We start from the raw sequence: 26,208 nt of genomic DNA on the forward strand, positions 1-26,208 counted from the left end.
GTTTACATATAAATTTTACGCGAATTCATTCCGTATTCACCGTGCTTCAAAATTCGCCGATTATAATGATAATTGCATCGATACACGAACGTTCGATTTGATCTACGGCCGTGAGAATCAACTATTGATTTTCCGTCATAGTTTTCTGGATACGATGATTGTCACTTTTAAATTAAATTAGCATATTCTATTATTCTTCGCTATTCGAGTTTTTATTATGATTGCATTGGGTTTTTGTGTTCTAATGTAAGTGATTAATTTATTTATTACCTTGGATGCATTTTGGGTTGATTTGAAAATAGATGATAAAAATATTCAATTGCAAAGCGTTGTAGGTATGTACTAAGAACTATGAGAAATAAACAGAGCCGAAGTTTTGGACTTACGGCCAAACATCGATGAGTTTTGCATTCTCTTTATGCAGACTGAGGTGGGTGTCTTGCGCAAGTGGGGGCAGCTTGTAGTACTCCAAGGCTTGCGGTTGGTCGTCGGCCACCCCCAGCACTGCCGAGGTGGCTGCGCTCAGCGGGTGCTCTGCCCCGCTCGAGTAGTACGCGCGCCATTCCCCACCAACCTCCATCGCTTCTTTACGTCTCCTGATAACAAAATAATATATCCATTACAATAGGAATCGCTTCTTAAATTTGTCAAATGCTGGAATGCTATACTGGGGCATATACTCAGGTTCACATAGCCACGCCACACTAGACGCAGCTTTAAATACAAAGAACGATTCGTTACATAATGTTTTGATAACGTTTTCATTCAATCTAGAGTAAACAAAACGTAAAATACTGGTATCCCAGGCCTGTAGTTTTACGAGTCGGGCGGGCGGCTACAACTTACGAACCAGTTATTAGGCGTGACCATTTCGGTACGGATACTGACCTTTGATGGTACACAACGGTCGCTTGCGCATAATATGACGATTGCTAATTGTTGCGTACACAGAATGAGTCAGCAAGGAAGGTGGCAAGTGGAGGAGCAAGGCCCAGTGACCGACGCGGGAGCGCTGCGACCAGCGCATGGCTACCGAACTCTAATTCTGGTAGTTGATACGAGTTCAGCGCTCAGGCCCTCATACGTCACGCGGTCGGGTCGCCTGGTGCCGCGCAACCTGATGTAGAACAGGTCCCAACTACTCGCAGAACCGGAAGGATACGAGGCAAATCCCTGCTCCCTCGCTAACCAGTTTAGGTCGTCTGACGTCACGCCCAGCGGTATCCGACGATGCAGACAAATAAATAAAAAATGTTGGAAGCACGCGTTGGACGGGTTTGACCGGATCGTAGTTCTACCTGATTCCTGTTCCTGGTTCTTGTTCATATCATGGGAGGTCATTATCTTTATTATGAAAAAAAATAAACAATAATTTTGAAAACAGCAATTTGTAACAAACATACCCGTAAGTGGGACTTTAACGTCCGACAAAACATGTAATTAATTTGCTGAAGAATGGTGATGGTTTATACTATCCAGTCCAGAATGAAGTCGCTATTCTGTTTCATAATTCACAATTACTTTATTATATTTGTCATAAAATTTTTAAATTTCGACTTATTATTAGTATTAAAAATGCATTCCGATTATTATGAAAAGTGTATTTGCTGGGGACATATGTATATTTTCAGGCACTCTTAAAGCGTTCAGTAGTATTGTATGGATTGTAAAGATTCAAGATTCTTATTAAATAGATACACATCACATACGGCAATTAACTAAAAACATCCTTCTTTATGTTTGACATGTTGAATTTGTTGTTGTTTCAAACATATTTTTGAGTTAGTGTTCAATTGTAATATATACAAACATATGTCTCGCCTAATGGAAAGATAGTAACTGGATTTTTACGTTTATTATGAAATTCTAAATTACCTATATAATAAGTAATGTGAAAACAAATCATATTGAGGTGCGCGAATTGGATCAGAAAACTGGAAAAGCCAGCTTCTGACATTTAACCAGGCGAAGCATGAGTCATTTGACGAGTTAACTGGCAGCCGGTGGAGCAGGGGGCCGCGGCGCCTGCACCTCGTGAATGAGATTCCGGTACGCACGTAAAAATCGTGCAACGAATCTAACAGGTTTGCTGGTCCTTGCGAGGCCATCGGGACTGGTCTAACCTGCCCTGCGCAGCCGAACCTCGAATTTCCGAGCATTTCCTATCACGTTTGCCTCGAACCGATGTAACGTAAGCTACACGAGCTTATGTTTACATTCCATGCCCACAAGGTATTCGTTACGAGAAATTCTAATTTACGCAACCGATTGACAAAGCGCTTGTTGACACCTCTATAAATAATTAATTGATCAATCTTGTCTTCGCTGTCAATTGTTCGAGCCATCTAAATTTCGCAAGTTGCTTTGCCTACTCGTCTGTTTATTTGGCGTTGTCTATTGAATGGAGCGATTAGAAAGTATCGCGCACAGCTGTCACGACGCCGAGACGTATGCTGAGCGGAACGGATGGCTCCGAGCAAGGGTTGAAGGAGTCTCTGTTACACAAACAAAGAATTCGACACGGCCATTCATTGCACGACCGTTTCACAGACAACTTTTATACCCTGGATACGCACTACAATGAATTGATGACATCTACGAAAGTGAAACTAAACATTCTTGTTTAATTTAATTCGTTAACAATTTGGTAAGATATATATAGGATTGCTCCACTTTATAATCAGTACAATTTCACTATTGCTTTATTTAGATTATATTGAAGACTATCGGGCACATTAAAACCAAATTGTACCACCACTACCTATTCAATAATGGCCATCAATTGACGAATCACTGATAGTCTTGACGGTAATTAATATTACAGATATAGACTATTCATGTGAATACGATTGACTCACACCGGACGACGTCACTAACACGAGGTATTAACTCAGGCGATAAATTCAAAAATGAAACTAGTGGACTCATTAACCGCTTCAGTGATGAAGTATTAAGCCAGGTCGATAGATAGTGAGGTCAACTTATCGGAGTTGTGCGGCCGCAGCGGTCGATGGAAAGATCAGTCGGCGGCTGCGATGAGTTTCGAAAGGCGACGTCCGCGTCCGGTGACGCGTCCAACTATCGATCATTCGGTTCGTTAATAAATAACATGCCGGCGTCGCTCGTCGCTTATCTGCTGCCCGGGCATGTGGAAAAATTTGGTGTAGGTGTCGTAACGGAGCGGCACGCATGTCTCCGGGGTTGCGTGCGCCCGCCTGCTGAGGGCTTATCCTCTGCGGTCGTCGGCGCAGCCTCATTATTAATATCTTAATTAAAATCCATCGGTCTGCCTGATAACCGTATCTTTCCTTTTAGCACTGCAAACGCGTCGCATCAGCTAGAGATAGTTATCTAGTCGTGCATATAAGGGAAACTTTCCCGTGAGTGTTTAACCCGTCTCATATGCAATAACCTCACGTAGCCACATATCCATAAAAGTTAGCTGGACCGCAGAATGTATTGAATCACGCGTTAGTGGCGGAACAGGCCCGGCAGCTTCACCTCGCTCACCCGGCAGGTGTGGACCGCCGGGGAAAGTGCAGGGTGTGGCTCAATTCTACGCATGTTTTATATCGGTGATAAGAGAAACTAGTATCCATCGCAACTAAGGACTCATTACTTCAAGATAATTTTAAGGCATTATTATCATGTTAGTCGATTGATACCGTGTCACTCTACTATAATTACTTCTACAATATACTTAATATTTACTGCTATATAGACTTAGGTACTAGTAAGTTTATATATGAACGCTGACTCAGGGAAACGTGATTTAACTCATTTTATGCAACAACAACACTATGATAAATAATCAAATCAGTACTAAAAGTATCACAATATTGCAGTAACGCTATCGTTATTTTGCAATAGTGAAAATTCGTAATTATTAATCCATTTCATATTCCCACATTATAGTTAATGATCCAAGTTGGAATGCAATGCAGCAGCGTTTCGTCAATTAAAGAATTCACCGAGTACAATCCAGTAGCGCGCTGCTGTTATAGCGGCACAAAAACTGAACATACCTCATACATTCCCCATGCCATAAATAAATAAGGGATGAGTAGTGACTACAGCCCGCGGGCACCGAGCACTCTAAACGAGGCGCATTTTCGACAAACCTCTTTTTGCGCGCAGACGAGGAGCGCATATGCGATGATTCATTTACGGAGTTCTTTGCCATACAAGTATGGCTAACATTATTACTTCTGTTTTCTCGGCAGCATTATGTACGGTCAACAAGAAATGTTTTCTCAGAAATATGCACCCACGCAGATTAAAGATGGAAACGCAACATGGGCACTAAATAAGTCATGTCTCCTGTCTGCGTAACTAGTAGCACTCGAGTAATCTGAAAATTTAATGGCGAAGAAAACTATAAAATGAAAGTTTCAATTATTGGTCTCTAATACCTACACACTGGAATAATAAAGAGACTCAATATGTCGTTATTTTATGCGATGTAAGTTTATTCATCATAAAAAATAATAAAAATGGGGAGTTATATTGATAACCTGGATGTTCGATTACGCCCCTCTATAGTGCATTCTCTTTTATCTTTCACACTTTGCGCTATAAATATCGCAATATCTTTTTTATTTATTATTCGTGAAATTGCGATTGTGAATTGGATAAATCCTAAAAAGGATAAGGATCCTAAAGGATTTTTTCACATTGCATATAACATTAACATTTTAAATATTAAGCAATCATGTATGCTTATGAGTAAAATATTGACATGATTTTATATTGGCGGATATACGTTTGGGTCATGAAATAAGTATAATACTTATTGGAAATAAAGTCTCCCGACAGAAGTGACAGCGTGAACACCTATGCCCGGTCTATTGCTTAGTTCACAGTTGACATCTGAAATGATTATAAAATCTGATAAAAGAAGCCGATATATATTTTTTGTACAATAAAACCGTTGGCTGACCGTTGAGTGACATGACAGAGGTTGTCATGGACTCAATATCACAGTTTAAAATGTTAAATCGAGTTTATATGAAGTGTCCTTCGCATTGTGTCGGGCGCTATAGAATTGGGATGTTGCGTGCATAACAATAGCGTTCCTTGTACGGCCAAGAGAGAATACTAGCAATCACTAGACAACCACACTAAAGCGTAACAAGAAAACTACAATTGATTTTTTATTAGACTACTTAAAAATTACTGAATTATATATTTTTTTCATTTTCTCCCTTAAAAGGCCAAAATAAATAATAATTTAAAAATAGAAAATGCTACATATGACCATATAAAGGACATAAGCGTACTTCCTCATAGTTGACGGTTTATTTGTTTACGAAAACAACGTTTTATATTTATCGGTGAGCGCGGAAATAAACGGTGACTGCTTGAAGGTCGTCGCGGCGCAGAGCTCGCTCGCCAATATTATATTGGGATCCATTTGTAAGCATATATATTGCAATATATTATTTATTGCACTTATAATAATATTTTTTGAGTTTTCCCTATTTCTCATCTTTGCGTCCCATCAAGCTAGATTAAGATCAAACGCACTAAAATTATTAAAAAATATACAGGCATATCAAATTAGTATTCTATACAAGAATCTATGCGGCACCACGCGCCGGATTTCGTTTGGTAATAATAAGATAATGGATAAGATACGACTCTTGCATGACTCAAACAGCAATGTACCTAATAATTAGCCATTTATATTTTAAGAAACTTTAAATTGCTTTTTAATACGAAAAATACAATAATATAATTTACATAATATATCATGTTGCCACAACAACGTTCAACCATGGCGAGTTAACATTTTTATGTAGTTAATTATTATACCTACCGCTCCGTTGAGCCAACAGGGGCAAAAACAACGCAATTACCATTAATCATAATAAATCGAATTACCTCTATCTACCACGTAATTCCATAAATATAAATAAACATCCGCTTTTATCTTACACGGAACATATTGACTATAAGATAAACCTTGTAATGAATTCTCAACGTCATAAAATAAAACCAAGTAGACTTGAATGAAAAAATAGTCAAACAGAAATTATTACAGTAATCGTATTAACGGGCGAAACTCGAAACGGACAAGTGTTTTGGTAGCAACAAATCAAAATGAAATATTTGATAGAAGTTGCACGCATTAAGCTCTAGTTAAGCTCGCGTAAAGTGTCTTATTAGAAGAGTTACGAGCTTTGAAAGAAGGAACGCCCGCAGCGCCTGCCGCGTAGTGAAACCATAATAAATGCATCATTTCCGTTTTGTCTGAGTTTTCTAATTCGATACTCGTGTGTGGTCCGTATTCATATCTTAGTCGTTGCTCAATAAAGCCCCTTATAAATCAGTAATACGAGGAAACATTCAAAAATGGTAATTGATTTAGAGCAAAAGACAATAATAACTATATAATTTATTGCGATAAATCTTGAATCTTTAAATTAAATTATTTTATTAAAAATAAAAGTCTGCGATTATATTTTTAAATTTTAAAATATGAAATTGCAGACTTTTTTATACTTTGTTAATCTAGTTTAAGAGACGAACGGAATTAGCTTAATTCAAAGATATGTCCCCATCTTTTTCCAAAAAGTCCAGTATGTTTTATGTAACACTCTGTGAAAATACTGGACTTAAAGCCGTGTATGGCTTACTTATATTTTGTAGTATGTAGTACAACTTTTCACGAGCAATTTGATCCAGAAGATAGTCTAGCTAGACATTGGGATAATATTTAAAACGACATTTTTGAACCTCAATACTGACGTTCCTTACTTGGCACATTTAGGGAACTAGAAAGAAGGAATTACGACGAGACACTCAAAAACAGACTATGAGTAGTGTACAACAATGTTCAAGATTCCTCTGAATGTGAGAACCGCTTCGACTTCCAAAGCTCGCGTTTCAATGGAAATGTTAATGTCGATTGTGTGCTAAACGGATACTCACTTATAAACGGAGACCGAACAAAGGGACGATACTCTATAAATCTCATATAACACAAATAAAAAACTTTATACGACACTATAAATGAATTTGCAATTCTTTAGAGTGGGAATAGTAAAAACTGGATACGTTACAGTTCCCGATGATTTTCGTGGCTTTTGGTAAATAAACAGGCATGAAGGTATAAATTAGTAGGTCGGTCGCCTGCGCCTGCGAACAATGCCGCATCGTCGCCTGCGCATTGTATCGTGCGGATCGAAACAGGTTGCATGGCACTTGGCAGGTATCTATATAGTGTGATTTATATCCGATTATGCTATATCTCTACGACTATAATTAAATCGCGATGCTATTATACCCGAAAGCTTTGCGACAAAGCACACGGAAATTAAGCTCGTTTGATTTACAGTGCTCAGCTGTAATGGGGTATTGTTTAATTTAAATCTAAGTATTAGATAAACTGTCAGAGTTATTAGGCTATTAGGCGATTGTAGAAATTGCACCAGAATTAATTTCCTTCGAGCCGATAAGAAACAAAAGATTACTCAATAACCGCCCACTATCCTTTGTCGCGATAGCGGCGCAGTGTCACAAATTCCTCGCAATGCTTACCGCTATGCAAACAACATCACCAGTAATAAGAAAAACCGTTTAACAGCTTTGAGAAGTCTACACGATGATTAAGAAATACCTATACATTTTAGACAAGTCAATATGTTTATGGAAACGTAAATATTTACCGAATTCAGATAAGAATACAAATTTAGAATCACAGAGGGAAAAAGGCAGGTGAACGAACATTAGTAAAAAAGGACTTCATTTATAGCCGAGTGCGTGCGCTGGCGCCAACCACGCAACCTTTTAAAGAATCCCAAACAACTCGTCAGAGCACTGACAATTGTGTGAACGCGATCAATTATCCTGTGCAAATAGTAATTGTCAACAACGAAATACAAAACATGAATTAAAATGTATAAACGTTTTCATTATCGGCCGGCCGGAGAAATAGCACGTCAATCATTTTACGAAGCAATCAGCGAGCCGCGATGGCAGGGCGAGAGATAAGCTTTTAATTACCTCCGACGCCATTTACATATTGTACGAGATACTGGGGGATATCTCGCAATTAGGGGTGTTTGCTTCTTCCATTTACGTCTACGTACCTTGCTTTGGTGTATCGGATAACATCTTTTTGACGGAAAGATTAAATATTCTCCTGGAAAATTCACAATGATCATTACGATACTAATGTGTATATCTACTTGTACAGGATGCAGTTTCCACTTTGTGAAATATTTAGAAACGCCAGCCGACACCATATATGGTTATATTATTAATATCCATGTATCAGCGAGGTTTCATTTGCATATTCAACACTTAGAATGCAACTAAGTATTGGTATTTTAAAGTGCATGCAAAGCAATTTTATCGCCATAAATAAGAGTTTGCTTAATCGACATGGTAGCGGCAAACATTGTTATCCGGGTAAATTAAGTATACTTTTAACACTGCATTCGCGGCTGCCTAATGCGATAATGGCGATAACCATTCACTAGTCTGGATATTTGCAGGCTTGTAGGAAACGTAATGCGCCAAATCGGCGCCCGCTAATTGCGGAGGTCGATAATTTACGAGCAGCCTGAATAGCTGCGCCCGCGCCCCGTCAGCCTTCCGTGCCGCTGCTTAACAGGCCTGGACGAATTCACTACACTTATATTTTAATCTTTGATTATATAGCCTCTTTCACTAAATCACTAGCGTAGTAGACTACTTTTTATTCTAAAATTGCACGGGCATCTTTTAATTTTTTATATTAATTTTCATTTTAATACTTTTGCATTAAAATAAAAATTAAAAACTTTATCATTATCAAATTAAGTAAACATAAAGTAATCTTGACCTCATGGCTTCTAGTAAAGCCTTTATATGTAATGCGGTGGCCATAAATTTTCTTTCATGGGAACTAAAAAGATAATGTTGGTTGATTGAACTTGTAATAATCTTAATAAAGTTCTCGTTTGGTTCCAAACAGATGCAGCTCCCAAGACAAGCGCATTAATCAAACAAATGCGCGGTTTCTTAAACTGCTCAGGTGCTAAATATTTGATTAATATTTTAATTTGCATATTTTATGTGTTATTTTAACTGTTATATTATTATATAATGTTTGATACTTTATAAACATAAACATATTTTTTAATGTATTAAAAGGAAGTTCTTCTGGAAAACATGAGTTTGACGACTATTGTATACCGCCTGATAGATTTCATTAATAAAATAAGAAATTAACCAGTTGGTTCATAAATTGTTGATTGGGTGATTATATCTCTTATTATTGGGATACGAGCGTATCTTTATTTTTTGTATGCAAACATAATTTTATAGTTAATTTACGTGGCGTAGTAAGGCGCGAGGCTCGGGGCCCGCCGCGGCTATCTAAATGCAAATCGGATAGGTTCGGTGGACGTCCACGATAAATCAGCCTCACACAGCCAGCGCACCGTTATCCGGCCGGTGGAACAGCGCCCGAGGGCCGCCCATACTTCCCACCAATACCATCTATCGGACAAAACGGAAACTTTACAATTATTTTTTTTTTAAATATTACGTGCAAGTACATTCAAGCTGGAATAAAAAAATACGCGTACCAGTATATAATACCAGATTCAAAAAAAATCAAATTCAAAACCAGTACAGTTAGCAGTGATAATAGTAACTACTTAACTATAATTTAATTAAGTAAAAGTTAGAAATATAACAAAAACGAAATTAAACTAAGAAAATCCCGTAATTTTTAATAATATTTATAAAGAGATTAATTGGAAAAACGTACATGTTGTGAATACAACGTATGTATGAGCTTCGCCTGGAGTGTATAGAGTCTGAAGTCCTCCGTTATTAGCCGAGCTAATGGCAACAAGTGAGTTATGTCTCTTCGCTCGAACCTTGAACGTAACTAAAGGCAAAGTAAGGAAACACAATTAATGGTCGCCATTATCGTACAGCCATATTTACTCGCTATAAATAACTGAAAAATAATATAGAGGTTCTTTAGCTAGAAATATTTGTAAAGAAATAAGATTATTATTTCTTCATTTTGAATTTGCCGCGCTTTGCGTTGTCGACAAAGCAGCATGGTAAAGTTGGTAAAACAGTTCTGTTATTTAAATTTGCCGCGTTCAGTCACGTCAATGTCAAGTCGATAGACGTCAGACAGAATAATTTCAAAATATAGGAGGTGGTAAAATAATTTGTTGATGATTGTATTGTGAAATAAATTGGTGGATATAATTTTGATAAAAAGTGTAAGAAATAAACTTTATTGTCGTTTCTTTGTTTACAGGTATGTACCTTTATATTTTAAAATGTTAGTTTAAGTCGATAGTAAGAAATAGTGAATGTTAGTTAATACAAAATAAAAACTTTGTTTACAGCAACACAAGAGTTTATTTCCAACACTCCTGAAGAATTAAGATAAGATCTTATAAAACGACAATCTTGTTTTAATGAAAAATGGAGAAACTTCAATTTAAATTTACATTATTGCCCGGAAGTGATGGAAAGTCAAATGTGTATTCTATAACCTCAATAACCACTAAGGACAACAAAGTGTATGCAATACCTGAGGAGTTTCAGGCGGTTGGCCATCACAAAGAAATCATTAAAACCTCTGCATATAATAAAGTGAAGAATAGCTTAAAAAAAAGGTTCCAAACAAGAAGAGTCTGGATAACAATGACACAAGAATTGGCTGGAATTTATTTAGATGAAGACGGAAACGTGCAATTTGGAGATCAATTTTTAGAAGAAATAATAGAAGAAGAAGTGGCGCAGAAGAACGAGTCAGGTACACTAGAAAAATTATTTGAAAAGTTTATAGAAACCACGCAAGCAAATAGGCAGCAAAGTTTAAAATCAATTGCAGAAAAATTTGTATTAGAAAAATTTACTAGTAAAAATGCCAACGCAAATCTGTGGATTGACATTTTTGAAAAAGAATGTTTGCGATGTGAGGTAACATCGGATGAAAAAAAAATTGAAATACTCAGATTGTTTTTGGATAAGACCTGCGCTGACTGGTATAGTTCTATGATTATGAAATTGTCATTCAAATCTGAATGGTCTATATGGAAAAGCAAATTTTGTGAGACATTCGCCAATAAGGGATGGAACCCAGTCACTTACGCACTGTTTTTTAAATACAAAGATGGTTCTTTACTAGAATACGCTATAAAAAAGGAAAAACTTCTGCTGGAGATGAGACCATCAATTGATACAGGTACTTTGACAGATCTTATTGCAGCGGGATTACCAGAATTCATTTTAAACAAAATAGACCGAGAAATTCTAAAAGATACAATGGATTTATTTAATGAGCTGAATAAGCATGAACACTCGATGAATAAAAGAAATTTTGTGGCCAAGAGAAATTATGGAAATCAGAAGTCTTATGTTAAAACCGAAACAAAAATTCCATGCAAAATATGTGAAAAATTAAATAAGGGCTCGCGTTATCATTCTGAAAATTTATGCTGGTTTAAAGAAAAAGAAGAGGAAAAAATTAAGAAAAATTCCATTAGGCATGTCAATAATTCAGTAATTGAAGCAGAATTAAACGAGGCTGATCAAAAAAACTAATAGTAACACCATTGATAACTGTCAAACTAATTATAAATGATAAATTACAAATAAACGGAGTCTATGACTCAGGCTCTAATGTCTCTTTGATAAATTCAAAATTATTGAAGTTAAAAAAGAACGAGAACAATACTTATACAAATGAAGCAAATTTAATAACAATTAATGGTGTTCAAAAGACAAGTGGTTTGACAAGCTTAAAAGTAAAGATTTTTGGATTAGAAAAACAAGTTGATGTGTACATTATTGATGGAAAAAATTTTAAGTATGACTTTTTAATTGGATTAGATTTAATAAAAATATTTAAACTTATTCAAACTGAAGACTTAGAAATTATACAGAAAAGGTATCCAAATAATGATAAAGTCGATAAAGTAGAAGAATTTAGTACAACTTTTAATTACACATCAGGAAAAGAAAAAGAAAACAGTAGTATCTTAAAAAAATACGAAATAAATTTCAATGAACATGTAAATGAAGAAGACTTTGAAATGAAAATAAATCATTTAGATGAAGATAAAAAGGAAAATATAAATAAGTTGATAAATGAATACAAATCTGTCTTTGCAAAAGATAAATACGATGTTGGTACTGTTAATGGGTATGAAGCGAGAATAGACTTATCAGTGGGAAAATACTGCAGTAAAAGGCCTTATAAATGCACTATGGAAGATAAAAAAGAAATAGAACATCAAATAGCAAAATTATTAGATAACAAGCTAATAGAAGAATCTTACAGTCCTTTTGCAGCACCCGTAACACTAGCATTTAAAAAAGAGGATAACAAGAAATCAAGATTATGTATAGACTTCAGGGATCTGAACAAAATTGTGGTACCTCAAGCTCAACCTTTCCCTTTAATTGAAGACTTAGTAATTAAGACTAGAAACTGTACTTTTTTTTCAACCTTAGATATAAATTCTGCGTTCTGGTCTATTCCCTTGCGGATAGAAGACAGAAAGAAGACAGGATTCGTAACTCAAGAAGGTCATTTTCAGTGGACCTGCTTACCCTTTGGTTTAAAAACATCCCCAGCAATTTTCCAAAGAATTTTAAGTAATATTCTAAGAAAATACAATCTTTCAGAATTTGCTGCTAATTTTATAGACGATATTTTGGTTTTTTCAAGGAGTTTTGATGAACACATTAATCATTTGACGCAATTACTGGACGCTATAAAAAAAGAAGGATTTAGACTAAAATTCACAAAATGCACATTTGCGTCAAACTCGGTTAAATATCTCGGTCATATAATTCAAAATAATTCAGTTCAGCCAGTCAAAGACAATGTCATTTCCATTAAGAATTTTCCTATTCCCAAAACTCAAAAGCATATAAGACAGTTTCTTGGGAAAATTAATTTTTACCACGAATACATACCGAGGAGCGCTATAATATTAGATCCTTTGCACAATTTATTAAGAAAAAATCAGAAGTTTGTTTGGTCTGATGAATGTCAAAAATCGTTTGATATGGTAAAAAATCTATTATGCTCTCAACCGATTCTAGAAATATTTGACAAAAATTTGCCTATCAATATTTACACTGATGCTTCTATAGAAGGCGTAGGCGCTATTTTAAAACAGGTACAACTAGATGGAAAAGAAAAACCAGTAGCTTATTTCTCAAAAAAACTAAACGAAGCCCAGAAGAAAAAGAAAGCTATATATTTAGAATGTTTAGCTATAAGAGAAGCTGTTAGATACTGGCAATATTGGTTATTGGGTAGGTCATTTACAGTGTACTCAGACCACAAACCTTTAGAAAATATGAATTTAAAATCAAGAACTGATGAGGAACTGGGAGATTTGACATATTATTTGTCGCAATACGAATTTAAAATAAAATACGCTCCTGGGAAAAATAATCTCGAGGCGGACTGCTTAAGCCGAAACCCAGTATTGGAGATAAATGAAAATACAGATGAGCAATTAAAAGTAGTGAATTTGATAAATTTGGAAGATATTATAGAAGATCAAGAAAGTAATACAGAAATACAAAAGAATAAAAATAAATTAATAAAAAAGGAAAATCTATACTACAAAAAAGTTGGAAACAAGGAAAAGATAATTTTATCAGAAAGATTCAGTTTAAAACTTCTTAAAAATGTCCACGAAAGCTTATGTCATATTGGTGTCGGACAAATGCAGAAAATGGTTGGTCCTCTCTTTTCTACAAATGAAATGTCAGCAAACATCAGAAAGATTTGTAGGAACTGTACGACTTGTATAAAAAATAAATCAAGAGGACATGGCAAATTTGGACACTTGTCTCATCTAGGACCAGCCACAAGACCTTTTGAGATAATTTCTATAGACACAATAGGAGGTTTCGGAGGCTCAAGATCTACAAAAAAATATCTTCATTTGTTAGTAGATCATTTTACCAGGTACGCGTTTATTCTTACTTCGAAGACTCAAACTGCAAATGATTTCATAAAGCTTGTCAAGAATATATCGGAAACAGAGGTCATAGGTATGATTCTCACAGACCAATACCCAGGTATAAATTCTTATGAATTCAAAAAGTTTTTGGATGACAAACAGATACCAATAGTATTTACAGCAGTAAATGCACCATTCTCTAATGGTCTTAATGAAAGACTAAACCAAACATTAGTGAATAAAATTAGATGTCGAATCAATGAAAGTGAGAAAAAGCAGGCTTGGACATCCATAGCTCAAGAATGTGTAAGCATATACAATAAAACTGATCACTCAGTTACTGGATTTTCACCATCTTATCTGTTGTATGGTACAAATGTATCAATTCTACCAGAACAACTCAAGCAAGAAGTATCACATAATGATTGGATAAGGGATAAAAATATTGCATTTGCAAATACTATAAAATCACATGAATACAATAAAAGATTATTTGACAAAAAACGAAAACCTTGGATATTTAATGTTGGAGATATGGTCTTTGTGGAAAATGGGAATAAATTAAACAGGAAAAAACTAGATGAATTGAAAATTGGGCCATATAAGATAATTGAAAAAATTTCTAACTCAATTTATAGAGTAGATACAGGTCACAAGAAAATAGAATCAAATCTTTTCCACATAACAAAGCTTATTCCTGTCCCAGGTAAAGAGGAGTTACTACAAGAATAAGAAGAGTGATATCATATGATAGAAATTTCGAGAAGAAATTTCCTCCGAGGGGGGGAGATGTAAAGAAATAAGATTATTATTTCTTCATTTTGAATTTGCCGCGCTTTGCGTTGTCGACAAAGCAGCATGGTAAAGTTGGTAAAACAGTTCTGTTATTTAAATTTGCCGCGTTCAGTCACGTCAATGTCAAGTCGATAGACGTCAGACAGAATAATTTCAAAATATAGGAGGTGGTAAAATAATTTGTTGATGATTGTATTGTGAAATAAATTGGTGGATATAATTTTGATAAAAAGTGTAAGAAATAAACTTTATTGTCGTTTCTTTGTTTACAGGTATGTACCTTTATATTTTAAAATGTTAGTTTAAGTCGATAGTAAGAAATAGTGAATGTTAGTTAATACAAAATAAAAACTTTGTTTACAGCAACACAAGAGTTTATTTCCAACACTCCTGAAGAATTAAGATAAGATCTTATATATTTATAAATAAACATTGGCTAACTATTTCAAAATCAGCTGACACGCTCTTATCTTACCTGCAGATCAAATCAATTTCATCCTCGCATTTCTAGATGCTTTTGAATATTCATCAAAATTGTAAACAAGTGTTAGGCTGATGGAATATCATCAATAAATCTGGATCTAGATAGATATAAATATGTCAAGAATTTATTACCGATCAAATCAGACAATTGGCGAATCAGATTCTTGTTCTTTTTAAATTACACTACTTTGACCATAGTCATAAGTTCTAGCTTGCTTGTCGTTATCTATAAGTAATGAAATAAATGATACTTGATTTCCCATTTTAAAATCGCATAAACTATATGCTATCTATTAAAGTGAAACATAATTAATGCATAAAATGTGGTTCATACAAAGATGGATATAAGTATAATTCAAATGGACGGATGACTAATACTATCTTCTATAACAGATTTCCATTGAAGTTTTGAGTACGTGAATGCTAAATTTATATGCGAGAAATTTATTGAATTGTGAGGAAATATTTTGTTTTCGTTAATAAAATTAATGTTGTGAAGGCAGTGACAATCAGATAGGGACGTAATTGTCGCATGGCAGTTGCCGCCACTCCAACTTCATAACCGTTTTTATGGACTGGTCCTACTAGTTGGAATCTAATTAGATTCGCTCTGCTCAAGTCTCCATTTTAAAAATTATCTCGATCAAATCGAACGGAAATGTCTATGCAATAAAATTCTTTTCTGTTACACTTTTTTCTGTTATCCGTTCTCGTTTACAGCTCGTTGTTTTATGATGTAATTGAATGTAATATGTATATATATAAATTATGTTTTCATTACCGGGGCACCTTGAACAGTATTCTCAACGGGAATCTCACACTCGAAAACTCACAATATTACAATAATTTTGATTCACCCAGTTCATGATACTTATTGGAATACACGTAGTTAAAAAAGTTATGCATATCCGCACTTTCAAATAAAAACATAATCTTACTATAGTAAAGTTCTACGTTCAAATATATTTTTTTTTGTTTATATCATCGCGTTTTGTATTGAAACATGATCACTTTAGTAGTGATAGAATAAATTGCGTAAAAGCCACAAGATCTGAAGTTGGTATTTCTGTTTCATCAATATTAAAATTTGCATGTATGGTCTCATGATCCCGAGGCTCATATCATACAAATGTATACCTCGATTAAACATTAAGACCTGTAGCAATCTGGATAGGAATAAAATTACAGTTTTCCACATTGCAAACTCTCGGAGTAAAGGGGACGGAGTGTTCGTTAATGGATCTATACATTTATTTACATCTCAATCCAGAGCATTATAAATATTCATCGGTGGCTACTTTATCTTTGTGCCAATAACGGTGTAATCGCCATGCATATATAATAAAATATCAGGCTAACATTTAAAATTTATTTCTTATTATATCTGCCCCTAACCTCAGTCACATAATTAGTACCGAATGTGACCTACATGAAACATAAAAGTAAAAAATCTGCATATTATTATCGTATAAAGTCTTCATAATAACACATTTATGTTAGGATGGAACAAAACTAGTTTCTATGTCACAATTATTATCATTTAATTCTAACAAGAATTCTATTTGATTATTAATTAATGGTATATTCATCCGAAAAAAAATTTCAAACTTATTCCATGTCTCTTTCCGTCATATGGACTACTTATTTGATAACAAAAGCCTTGCCCTTGTCTTTAGTACCTATTTTATTCACTTTTCATAAAATTGAGATTAAGCACATCATATTTTGCAAAATATTACCAGCGATGAATATCCGGCTAAATATAGAGGAGTCATGAAAAAGATGCAATTTTATGTAGATACTACACTTAGTCTGCACAATTATGCAAATACAGCTACGTCGATTATTGCCCAGTAGTGCCCAGTAGCCAACCACTGGCTATGACAATTTATGACACACTATAACCGCCTTGCGGTTAGGTGTAAATAAATAAATCCATAAGCTTTATTTTTATTTAAGTCAACTGAAATCATGTCCCTATTTCGAATACATTGGAAAGTAGAAAAGTCTGCACAAATATTACTATTTGAATAAAATTGAAATGTTTGTCAATTCTAGAATGAACAATCTGTTTTTTTTTTTCAGGATATAAAAGATGGCAACATTCTAGGAGATTACATTATTTTGAGTTAAAATTGTGCTAAAAACTACACATTCGCATATCGTGGGAGAACACCGCCGTAAAACCATATACATAATAATTTTTCGCCAAAACTCTTTGTATAAGCAATTATAAGTACATTTTGTCGGTGTGTCTGTCATTAACTTAAACGTACGATGTTATTTTAAGGGCCGTAATCGCCGCTCCCGCGAGCCTCTGCGCTTTTTTGCGAAACGCTCACGAAAAGCTATGCATTTAAACGCCTGAATTATGAAATTACAGTATTGAGTGTAGGTAACGAAGCTTGTAAGGTATGTATAAAGGTAGGGGCACTAACAATTTTACTGTTCGATTTATGAAGCATGTGCAGTTTAACACACTTGTTCTTGTTTGAAAGTCGCCTTGTTCGTAGCCTGCACTAGCTTTCCGCCCATAAATTCGCCCACATAAGTAAATTTACTTAGTCGACTAATCTGAATGAAAATTTAGCATACTATTAGAGAAAACCGAGTAACGATTAGGTACATTATTTACTACTGGTGTAGTAATAATACACAAGTATTACATATTTACTTTCATTGTTTCATTATATATAACCACTCGTGATTTACTGTTTACTCGTATCTCCCAATATATTTTGTAAGCTCGACGCCCATAGACAAAGGCGATGCATAGATGAAATCACTTTATTGATTCACAATGCGTAAATTCATTCTGTTATGACAGGCGAGCATAAATTCACGGCAGGACCCTCGGATGCTGCAAGACAATGCCCACCTCCCCATCGGCGTTTGTCAAAATGGTGAGACATTATCATAGCCCTGCAACGCTCACGGACTGCACAAAGAAAGGGGTGAAGCAACAAAAGGCGAGCTTGCAATTTTCTATAATGATAGCGAGACAATGGTCAGTGCATCACTCACCGTGTGAAATCATCGAAGACAATTCAGACGCGTAAAGCAGTCGGCTTCTTAACTATCCAATAGAATATATTAATAAATTACACACATTCACATATATTGAATTGACATTTAACTACTCCTTCAGTTTCTACCGTCATAGGAATATGTTAAGACGTAAATGAATGTAGCTGATCAATTAAATATGGAAATAAACAGTTGCATCCTGCCGTGTTCCCGATATGCACTAAGCCTATGTCATTGAGGTAATGTAATAATCACTTGCAAGTAACCGCAAAATTATACAGTCCTTATCTCAGCGGGCTAGCTGAACAGGGCTCCTGCACTACAATGGCTGGAGCCCGAGAACCGACGTGATCGCCAAATTGCAGGGTAAGGTGACTTAAACACCGGTTGCGGACGCTACCACTGAGAATGTTTATTATTCATTATTATAGTACACCGCAAAAGTTATCGGTGACATTCGTATCTAATGCGGCTAATTACGTGTGAACTAAGGATTATGGCAAATTACGAAAACTCGCGGTCATAGAAAAACTGCCAATAATGGAAAACTTGGGAACTGACAATGTTTTAAATTGTGTCTTTTAATATTTAACATACGAAATATTTAATTTAACCCAAGAAAAAAAACATAAAAGGTGTCTTACCTAAATTTATTTTATTTTTATTTTAAATCTATTATTATTTTCATACAACTTGAATCCATCAAATTAAAAACATAGTCATTATAAGTAACGTTACTTAATAATAAATAATTAGTTATATTTGCGTACAAAACGTATGCCAGAAAAATAGTTAATGAGAAGTGAATTACTTGCACAAAGACCCTCAAGCGATCCGAACCCTAATAAAGGGTCGAATATAAGAAAGCAACAAAAAATTAAGAATCACCCCGATGAGCCATTATCTTTGCACGTTAAAAATAATATGGTCATAGGGTATAGCACATTCATGCGAGCCGCGTCCAGGAGCGCATTAGAATATTGCATTGTGTCGCACACCCCCCGGCTGGTTGTGCGCCGGACTTCACACGCTCGCGGCCGCCGAGGCAGGTACCGTGCACTACCCCATACAAGTCCCTCGCCTCGCCTTACCTTCATACTCGACCGACAAATTTTGATACTTTAATAAATATTTAGCATGAAAATATTTTTTTACACAAATAAAATTAATTTCATTAATTACTAAGCAAGCAGTGTGCGTGTTTGTAAAGCACAATTCATTACTTATGAAATAAATATTCAGCTCAAAATTTATCTATTTGTAGTGACTACAAATAGATAAATTACAATACATAACAACATCTAAGGGGTCTGCAATGTCAGATATCCTATGTTGAATTCACGTAAATATCTTTTATGGACTTACATTCGTCTATAACTAGTAATTTTATTATAGTTTAAGTATTTTATATATAATACTAATACATTATTTTATGACGTGTCTAAAGAAAACATGCTGATAACTGTACAATATTGTACATTTGATAGAATCAGTAACCAACTTTTGAAATTATATTTATTACTTACACCAGGAACTAATAAAACCTTCTCAAAAGTTTTAAACCTCGAAGCACAAGTAAAACATTATAGTATATACATTTTATAGGTAGCTATAACAAAAGGTTTGAGACAGTGTTTGTTTGTCATATTCGATCCAATCAGCTAACATCAAAAATGCAAGTGTCAAGACTTCTTAGGGTAATTATATTTGACGGACGTGACATGGATTGTTCACGTACCATGATTGCTAATAATATAGTTATTATTAATAAAATCTATTATTTATTATGGCATGGCACCCAAATTGATAAAATTAAAATACGAATGAAACACTACAAGAACCTAATTCATATAATTGTGAGCAAGCATTTAGGTAGTTAAATTTAAAGCGTTTGTAGTAGAAAATTATTTCCAAGAGTAAAATAAATAAAGAAGGATACGATTGATTTTACGATGATTACTTATAAAACGTAGAAATTAATTTTATATTTATACCACAAAAAGAGCATTTAATGCAAATCCTCTAATATTCACCTGCCAGTCACTCAAGCTTATTCGCATTTAAAATAGCGCCGGTGATTCGAGCCCACAATAAACTACATCGCTATGTTGCATCGCGTGTCACTTGACATCCGTGAGCGTCAGCACTAAGCACATAGCTTTAGCGTCGTGTCGCAGCAAGAGCAAGCGCAGGGCTTTAGAAAGCGCGCGCACCGATAAATACTCGTCGATTATGATCTACGGCGCGTAGCCCGTAGCTACAGTGCATTCAGTCCGTATGCATCTGCATATCAATATTACCAATATGCGTAATTCCACCGCTTCATCCTAAATGCGTATAAATCTAGTGATCTAATACGCGATTATCACGATTTACTTTTGAAAGCCTAACGCTCCTGACAGATTTGTGAATCTTCTTACTACAAAATGAACTTCTTTGAATTTCAACAAGCCCTTACTTCAGTTAATGCGGCCGAGAGACGGCAAGGTCTGGGGCTGCATTCCGAACTGCACTCTCGCGTCATACCTACGTATAAAAAGTTACACAGCATGCGTGGGATTCTCGGGAAGACAGACGAAGAAAACAAAAAGTTTCTATATTAGGATACAATGGAAACGTACATAATTACAAGCTCAGCAATTTTATCCATTTACGAGAAACTAATGAGGCTATTATGTCTAATTTGTCAATATTTATTATATCGATTGTGTTTAAAAAAATAGATATAATATATATCTGCGTGACTTATTGTTCCTACTCTTTAAATTTATAACAATATTGACGTATACCACCAAGGCAAGCATTATCCCCAAATGCGACACCGTTTACGTATCAAACGAGAACTTACGAATTATTTTAAGTTGTTTAGTACTTACTAATGAATATTATTTTTAGCTTTTTAAGAAAAAACCCCGCCTGTTTTATAATTTCTTAATTTGATTTTTTGATCTATATCAACCAGTGTCCAAAATGTCTTGGTTAAAGGCATGCGCACTAGGTGGATGGTGTGACGACCATCGTCATCAAGAAACCGCCCGCGGCCACTATTTAGCATACCCTAGGGTTGGCTACAGTTTCAAATACCATGAAATATGACAGTATGATTGCGTAATTCACTCTGTTTCATGAATATTTTAACACAATTGTTAATTCAAAACGAGGCACTTTAAAAAGGGTGCAACATGTAATTGTAATTTTTTCGTTGATTTTGGTACACAAACCTTTATGTACTAATAAATATTATGGTAGCAACTTTCTTTATATAACCGAAGGAAAATTTACTCTTTATTTTTGCGTAGAATAATAAATAGAATCGATTAATTTTTAGTCATGATAATGAATAACATTTTTGACATCCCTGGCATGTGTGCTTCTATCATCTAATGTTGAGGCCATATTCAAATAGTATACATGCCAATTTTGATATTTCGATCAAGTGTGTAGGTGGTACTATCGCGAAATATTTATATAAGTGTGTCAATCGGATATCAGTTTCGTTTGAAGTAATTGGATTGGAGCGAGTGTACACCTAGAGCCATTTATGCTTTAATATTGCGAAGCCTGTGATTATAATACGTCGTCAATGTGATTTATTATTTATTAGCAATATGGGCAGATAAATGTCTTCAATATATGATACGAAGATTGTATAAGACAATTTAGTAGGCTTCGTTTATTTTTATACTTTTATACACACGACTTTTTTTAGTTAACGTAACGTACACTGAAGCACAGGATATTTTTTATGATTCAATTTTTCTAACATCTAATTAAGTGTAGAATATTTTTATAACGTACATAAAATTAGTGAAAATAGAATTTATTTTTGGGAAAACTTAATATATATTACACATATGTATTAAATATATGAATATATTAAATAAATAATTATTAGTATAAAAATAAACGAAGCCTACTAAACTACTAAACTGCGCTGGGGAAATACTATTTTAACATTCAAATACTTTGTGTTTTATTATATCCTCATTAGAAGTTATTGATTGAAGAAAATAAATAAAATTATTATTATAAGAACTTTAATAAGCAATAAAATGTTACATGCGCTCTAATAGAATATTTTAAACTTTGTACTTTACTATATCAAATAGTTTGTTAAACAATACATAGACCTTATAGTTTATTAGAAAGCCTATTTTTCTCCTCCCTAACATCCACCTACATACACGTGCCCTCTATAATGTTCATCATAATATTTATGGCCCACACATACTACATATATATGTGGTCGATAAACACACATGGTCCACGTCTGCTACTTTCACATGAGACGGGCGCGCCTATATTAATTGCTCCCGTTCTTCGGCGAAGCCTTATTTATTGCCCTAGCCGGTGATTGTGAAAAGCTTTGAGTGTACATTAGTTTAAATTTTATCTCGTATATTTGATCTGACGTGTGACACACGAGCGGCCGGCGTGCGGTCATACGGTCACCACGCCGCGCGCCGTCAAGAATACAGTGATACGACGATGCTGTTTAGCTTTCTAAGCTTTTAGAATTAAAAAAAAAACTTATTATATCTTTAGAATCATGTGTCTTTTGCGGCGTGAGAAAATGTTTCCGTGGTTATTTGCCGTTGTCTTCATACGGCAACACTCTGGGAGTAAATAAAAAAATCAATCATTAGCTAACAAAATGTGAGCGCTCGCGCGGCGATGTTTTTAGAGAAATAAACATTAATTGTTTGCTCAACGACCGCCGCCAAAATCAATATTTGATATTCGAAAATACTATTCTAATATATGTCGTGGTACAAGGCACCACTTCAAGCATCTGGCACTTTAGCGGCTCTTTTGTCTTTGTCCGTGTTACGTGACTTTTAACGTATTCTATTTACTTACAAGAAATATGTCTATGTTTACACCTATCTAATTCGATTAAGATTTTAACGTTAAATAGCTTCATATAATTTTGGAAACATTTGGATTGAAGATTAGGCGAAACGAAGAATTTTTTGACATAATACTTAATATACTTCGTAAAGACTAAGAAGTTTATACCTACATATTCTCAAATTTGGGATTTATTAGGCAAAAAATGGCCACACTTCAGCTCTCACGGTCAAACTTGCTATAAAATCTGTCGGCTCTACGACGCGACGCGGAAGTACATAATATATTATAGATATTACCTACTAATTATGTACCGTATCTCAGAATCGGAATATTTAAATTATATATAATTCGTAGCCCGAGATTTTCGACAAAACATTGTTTACAATATGAAAAGTACGTTAGTAAAAACAGCCTTTGGGTGGTAAACAGATGTAAATTATGATAGGTTTAAAAATAAATGATAATACTTACGAATTAATGAAAAATATATATATTATGTTATATTTGTCCACAACAGCCTATACAGTAATATTCTGATTTTTTAAAAGATATAAATAACTATTTTATAATTATAAGTATAATTAGAAAGGTTGTAAAGGATACTTAATAAAATGGGATTTTAGTAACTCTTTGAGTCTTTGAGCTTAGCAACAAATCCAGTAATACTTTCGTCGTTTCGTATCTCAGAGGCAAATCTGAAGTAGCTACGGGGACTACATCAGAGGTTCTATGGTACGAGAGATTTATCAAGTAACTGACAAGTATTTATCCATTAATACGAGTAAATAAAATTACGAAGTTAATCTGTTTATTCATTACTAATAGTTACTAATTAAATTAATGAATATAAATCTTCCAAAACTATAGAATCTTCCAAAAATATATATAGAGCTGGGATTATCTGTTTAATTTAAGAAAACAGAGATATTTTTTGTCATTTCCAAAATTAATATGTAAAAAAAATTATTTAATTGACATGTCTTTAACCAACTGCTTAAAAAATACAAGTAGAACTTTAAACGTACATGTTTATTCGAAAAAGAATATGGGAATGTTACCAACGATAATGTCTATAATTAAATTAAACACTGTAGATCACTATTAAATTGTTTGCAGTTGATTTATCAATCATTGGGTAATTTTGTTTTTGCACATACACCGGTGATCGGCGGTGGTCAGTGAATTTTGAGGGTCGGTCAAGAACAGGTCACGAATGAACTGTAATACCTGTTGAGCAAGTGGAGAACTGGAGGGGGCAGCTGGGCAACCCCGCATCAACGTCCGAGGAAGTTTAGCATGCCGGCCGGCTCCGGGCAGCAGAGGGGATGTCCACAAGGGGTCACTACACAATGCGATGTCCGGTCCGGTCCGGTTGATTACGCCACAGGATGGCCGAGCTCAGTGCGCGGTGGTCGGCTGTGCGGTCCGGGTGCGACACGGCTCGCTACTGCCGGCCGCCGCGCTTGCCCCGCGCAATCCGCCGCTCTCCACACACGGAGAAGGGTGACATCACAACTCTTCCTCTTTATTCTATACTAAAGGGTTGCGACCGTTAAAGACAGGGTGCTATTGTACTATCTTTATTTGTTAATTCCTAATGCCCATAAAACGATGCCCAACAGTAAATGTGAACACGACCAAATTTTTTTTAGAATGTGAATCATGTAATTTTGTCTTCATAATACTATGATAATTATTTATACCGTTAATAACGGTGTAGTTTAAAAAATAACTAAAACTAAAATAGTTTTTAGTTTTAGTTCGTAGGAGTTCGTTGAAATCTTTTGCGAGCTATTTAAACCTCGTAGCAATCGTAGCACTCGTAGTTAACTAAATGAAGGACTATGTCCACCGACATTTTAAAACATTTAAAACTAAAATTTGTACACATTTTAGTTTTAAATGTTTTTATTCGTTTCAGAATATTTTGCTCTGCAATTAACATAAAATAAAGATTTTGAAAAATGATAACGTCGTCATGATCGTTAATTACTTATTTAATTAAAAGAGGAGCAGATAACCGAAGATACTCTATACTATAAAACTTTATGAACTGTACTAAATGGACTATTGAAAAAGAATTCACATTGTATGTATTCTTTTCCATTTCGTCATGTCTCTAAAAAAACTTTGTAACACACCGAGTTGTATAAAAATACTATGACCATGACAGTGTGATGTGGAGAAGATATAGAGGGAAACTTTATAGCTAAAAATGCCTCAAATGACTGAATGAATGAGACAGCACCATATTATGACCATGATTTCAAATTCAAAAAATAAAGAAAACAATGTCATCATTTCTGACGTCATAACAAATCACGTTAGCGCGGGAGGCCCGGCGCGTGAGAAATGCTTACTGGACTAAAGAATTAATTATAGTAATGGCCGGAGGAAACATAAACCGTCGGCGTGGTGCGGTAATTAGAAGTCAAAATTGAGCCAAAGCGAGGCGTGGCGCATAGAAGCGATGCGGAAGTCGTCGCCATTGCTCATAAGTGTTTGAGGTAATTTATTGCTGTCGCCGCTGCCCCTAGGGAAATTTCACTAATACTTAGCACATTCAAAAATTTCTAATTTCTAATCCATGGAACTTTACAGCTAAATCAATTTATTTCCCTCCGGAATGATCGCTCTACTTTTCCGTTTTGGTTAGTCCCAAAAGTAAATTGAAAAAGAAAAATTGAAACCTGTCACTGATTAAAACGTGTTACTTAAATACTCCAAAATACAGCTATCATCTGTTCCATTCAACTTCAATTAAATTTCATCTTTTAATAGGTACTCTTTGCTTCACCCAACAAATTGATATAAAATATTGCAAATTCATCGCTATTGCCGTTGCATAGATTTCTATGCGGGACAAACATTCATTTTCTGGCAAGAATTTCAAAATTAGTTTTGATAATAAACAGTTGTAAGGATTTTAATTAGTACTTCTTATTAAAAAGCTTTGCTCTTGTCGGTGTCATTAATTAGTAATAAGACGAATAATTACATTCTAAAGTTGCGTACAAAATGACCATTAATAGTTGCATTTAATTACCGATTTAATATTAAAATAATATGCTAAATAACCAGGTAATTAAACTGTAGC

General features: G+C 34.7%; 2 protein-coding genes across 6 annotated transcripts in view; one reads left to right on the forward strand and one right to left on the reverse strand.

Moving 5' to 3' along the window:
• The window catches only part of grh (grainy head), a 97,576-nt gene that overhangs the window by 41,922 nt on the left and 29,446 nt on the right, over positions 1-26,208 (reverse strand). For 4 of the 5 annotated variants that reach the window (XM_053763808.1, XM_053763792.1, XM_053763801.1 and 1 more), the window contains exon 3: positions 387-596. In XM_053763808.1, coding sequence (XP_053619783.1) covers positions 387-596 — 210 coding nt within the window. Of the gene's footprint in view, positions 1-386; positions 597-24,338; positions 24,486-26,208 lie in introns of those variants that run through there. The other variant, XM_053763817.1, reaches the window with a different exon arrangement.
• Positions 9,995-15,118, forward strand: LOC135309957 (uncharacterized). Its single transcript, XM_064436791.1, has 2 exons — positions 9,995-10,273; positions 10,365-15,118. Exon 2 carries the CDS (start codon positions 10,444-10,446, stop codon positions 11,566-11,568), a length of 1,125 nt encoding a protein of 374 aa, XP_064292861.1. The 5' UTR covers positions 9,995-10,273; positions 10,365-10,443; the 3' UTR covers positions 11,569-15,118.

This window comes from Plodia interpunctella, chromosome 2 (assembly GCF_027563975.2).
Source record: "Plodia interpunctella isolate USDA-ARS_2022_Savannah chromosome 2, ilPloInte3.2, whole genome shotgun sequence".
NCBI classification, from domain to species: domain Eukaryota; kingdom Metazoa; phylum Arthropoda; class Insecta; order Lepidoptera; family Pyralidae; genus Plodia; species Plodia interpunctella.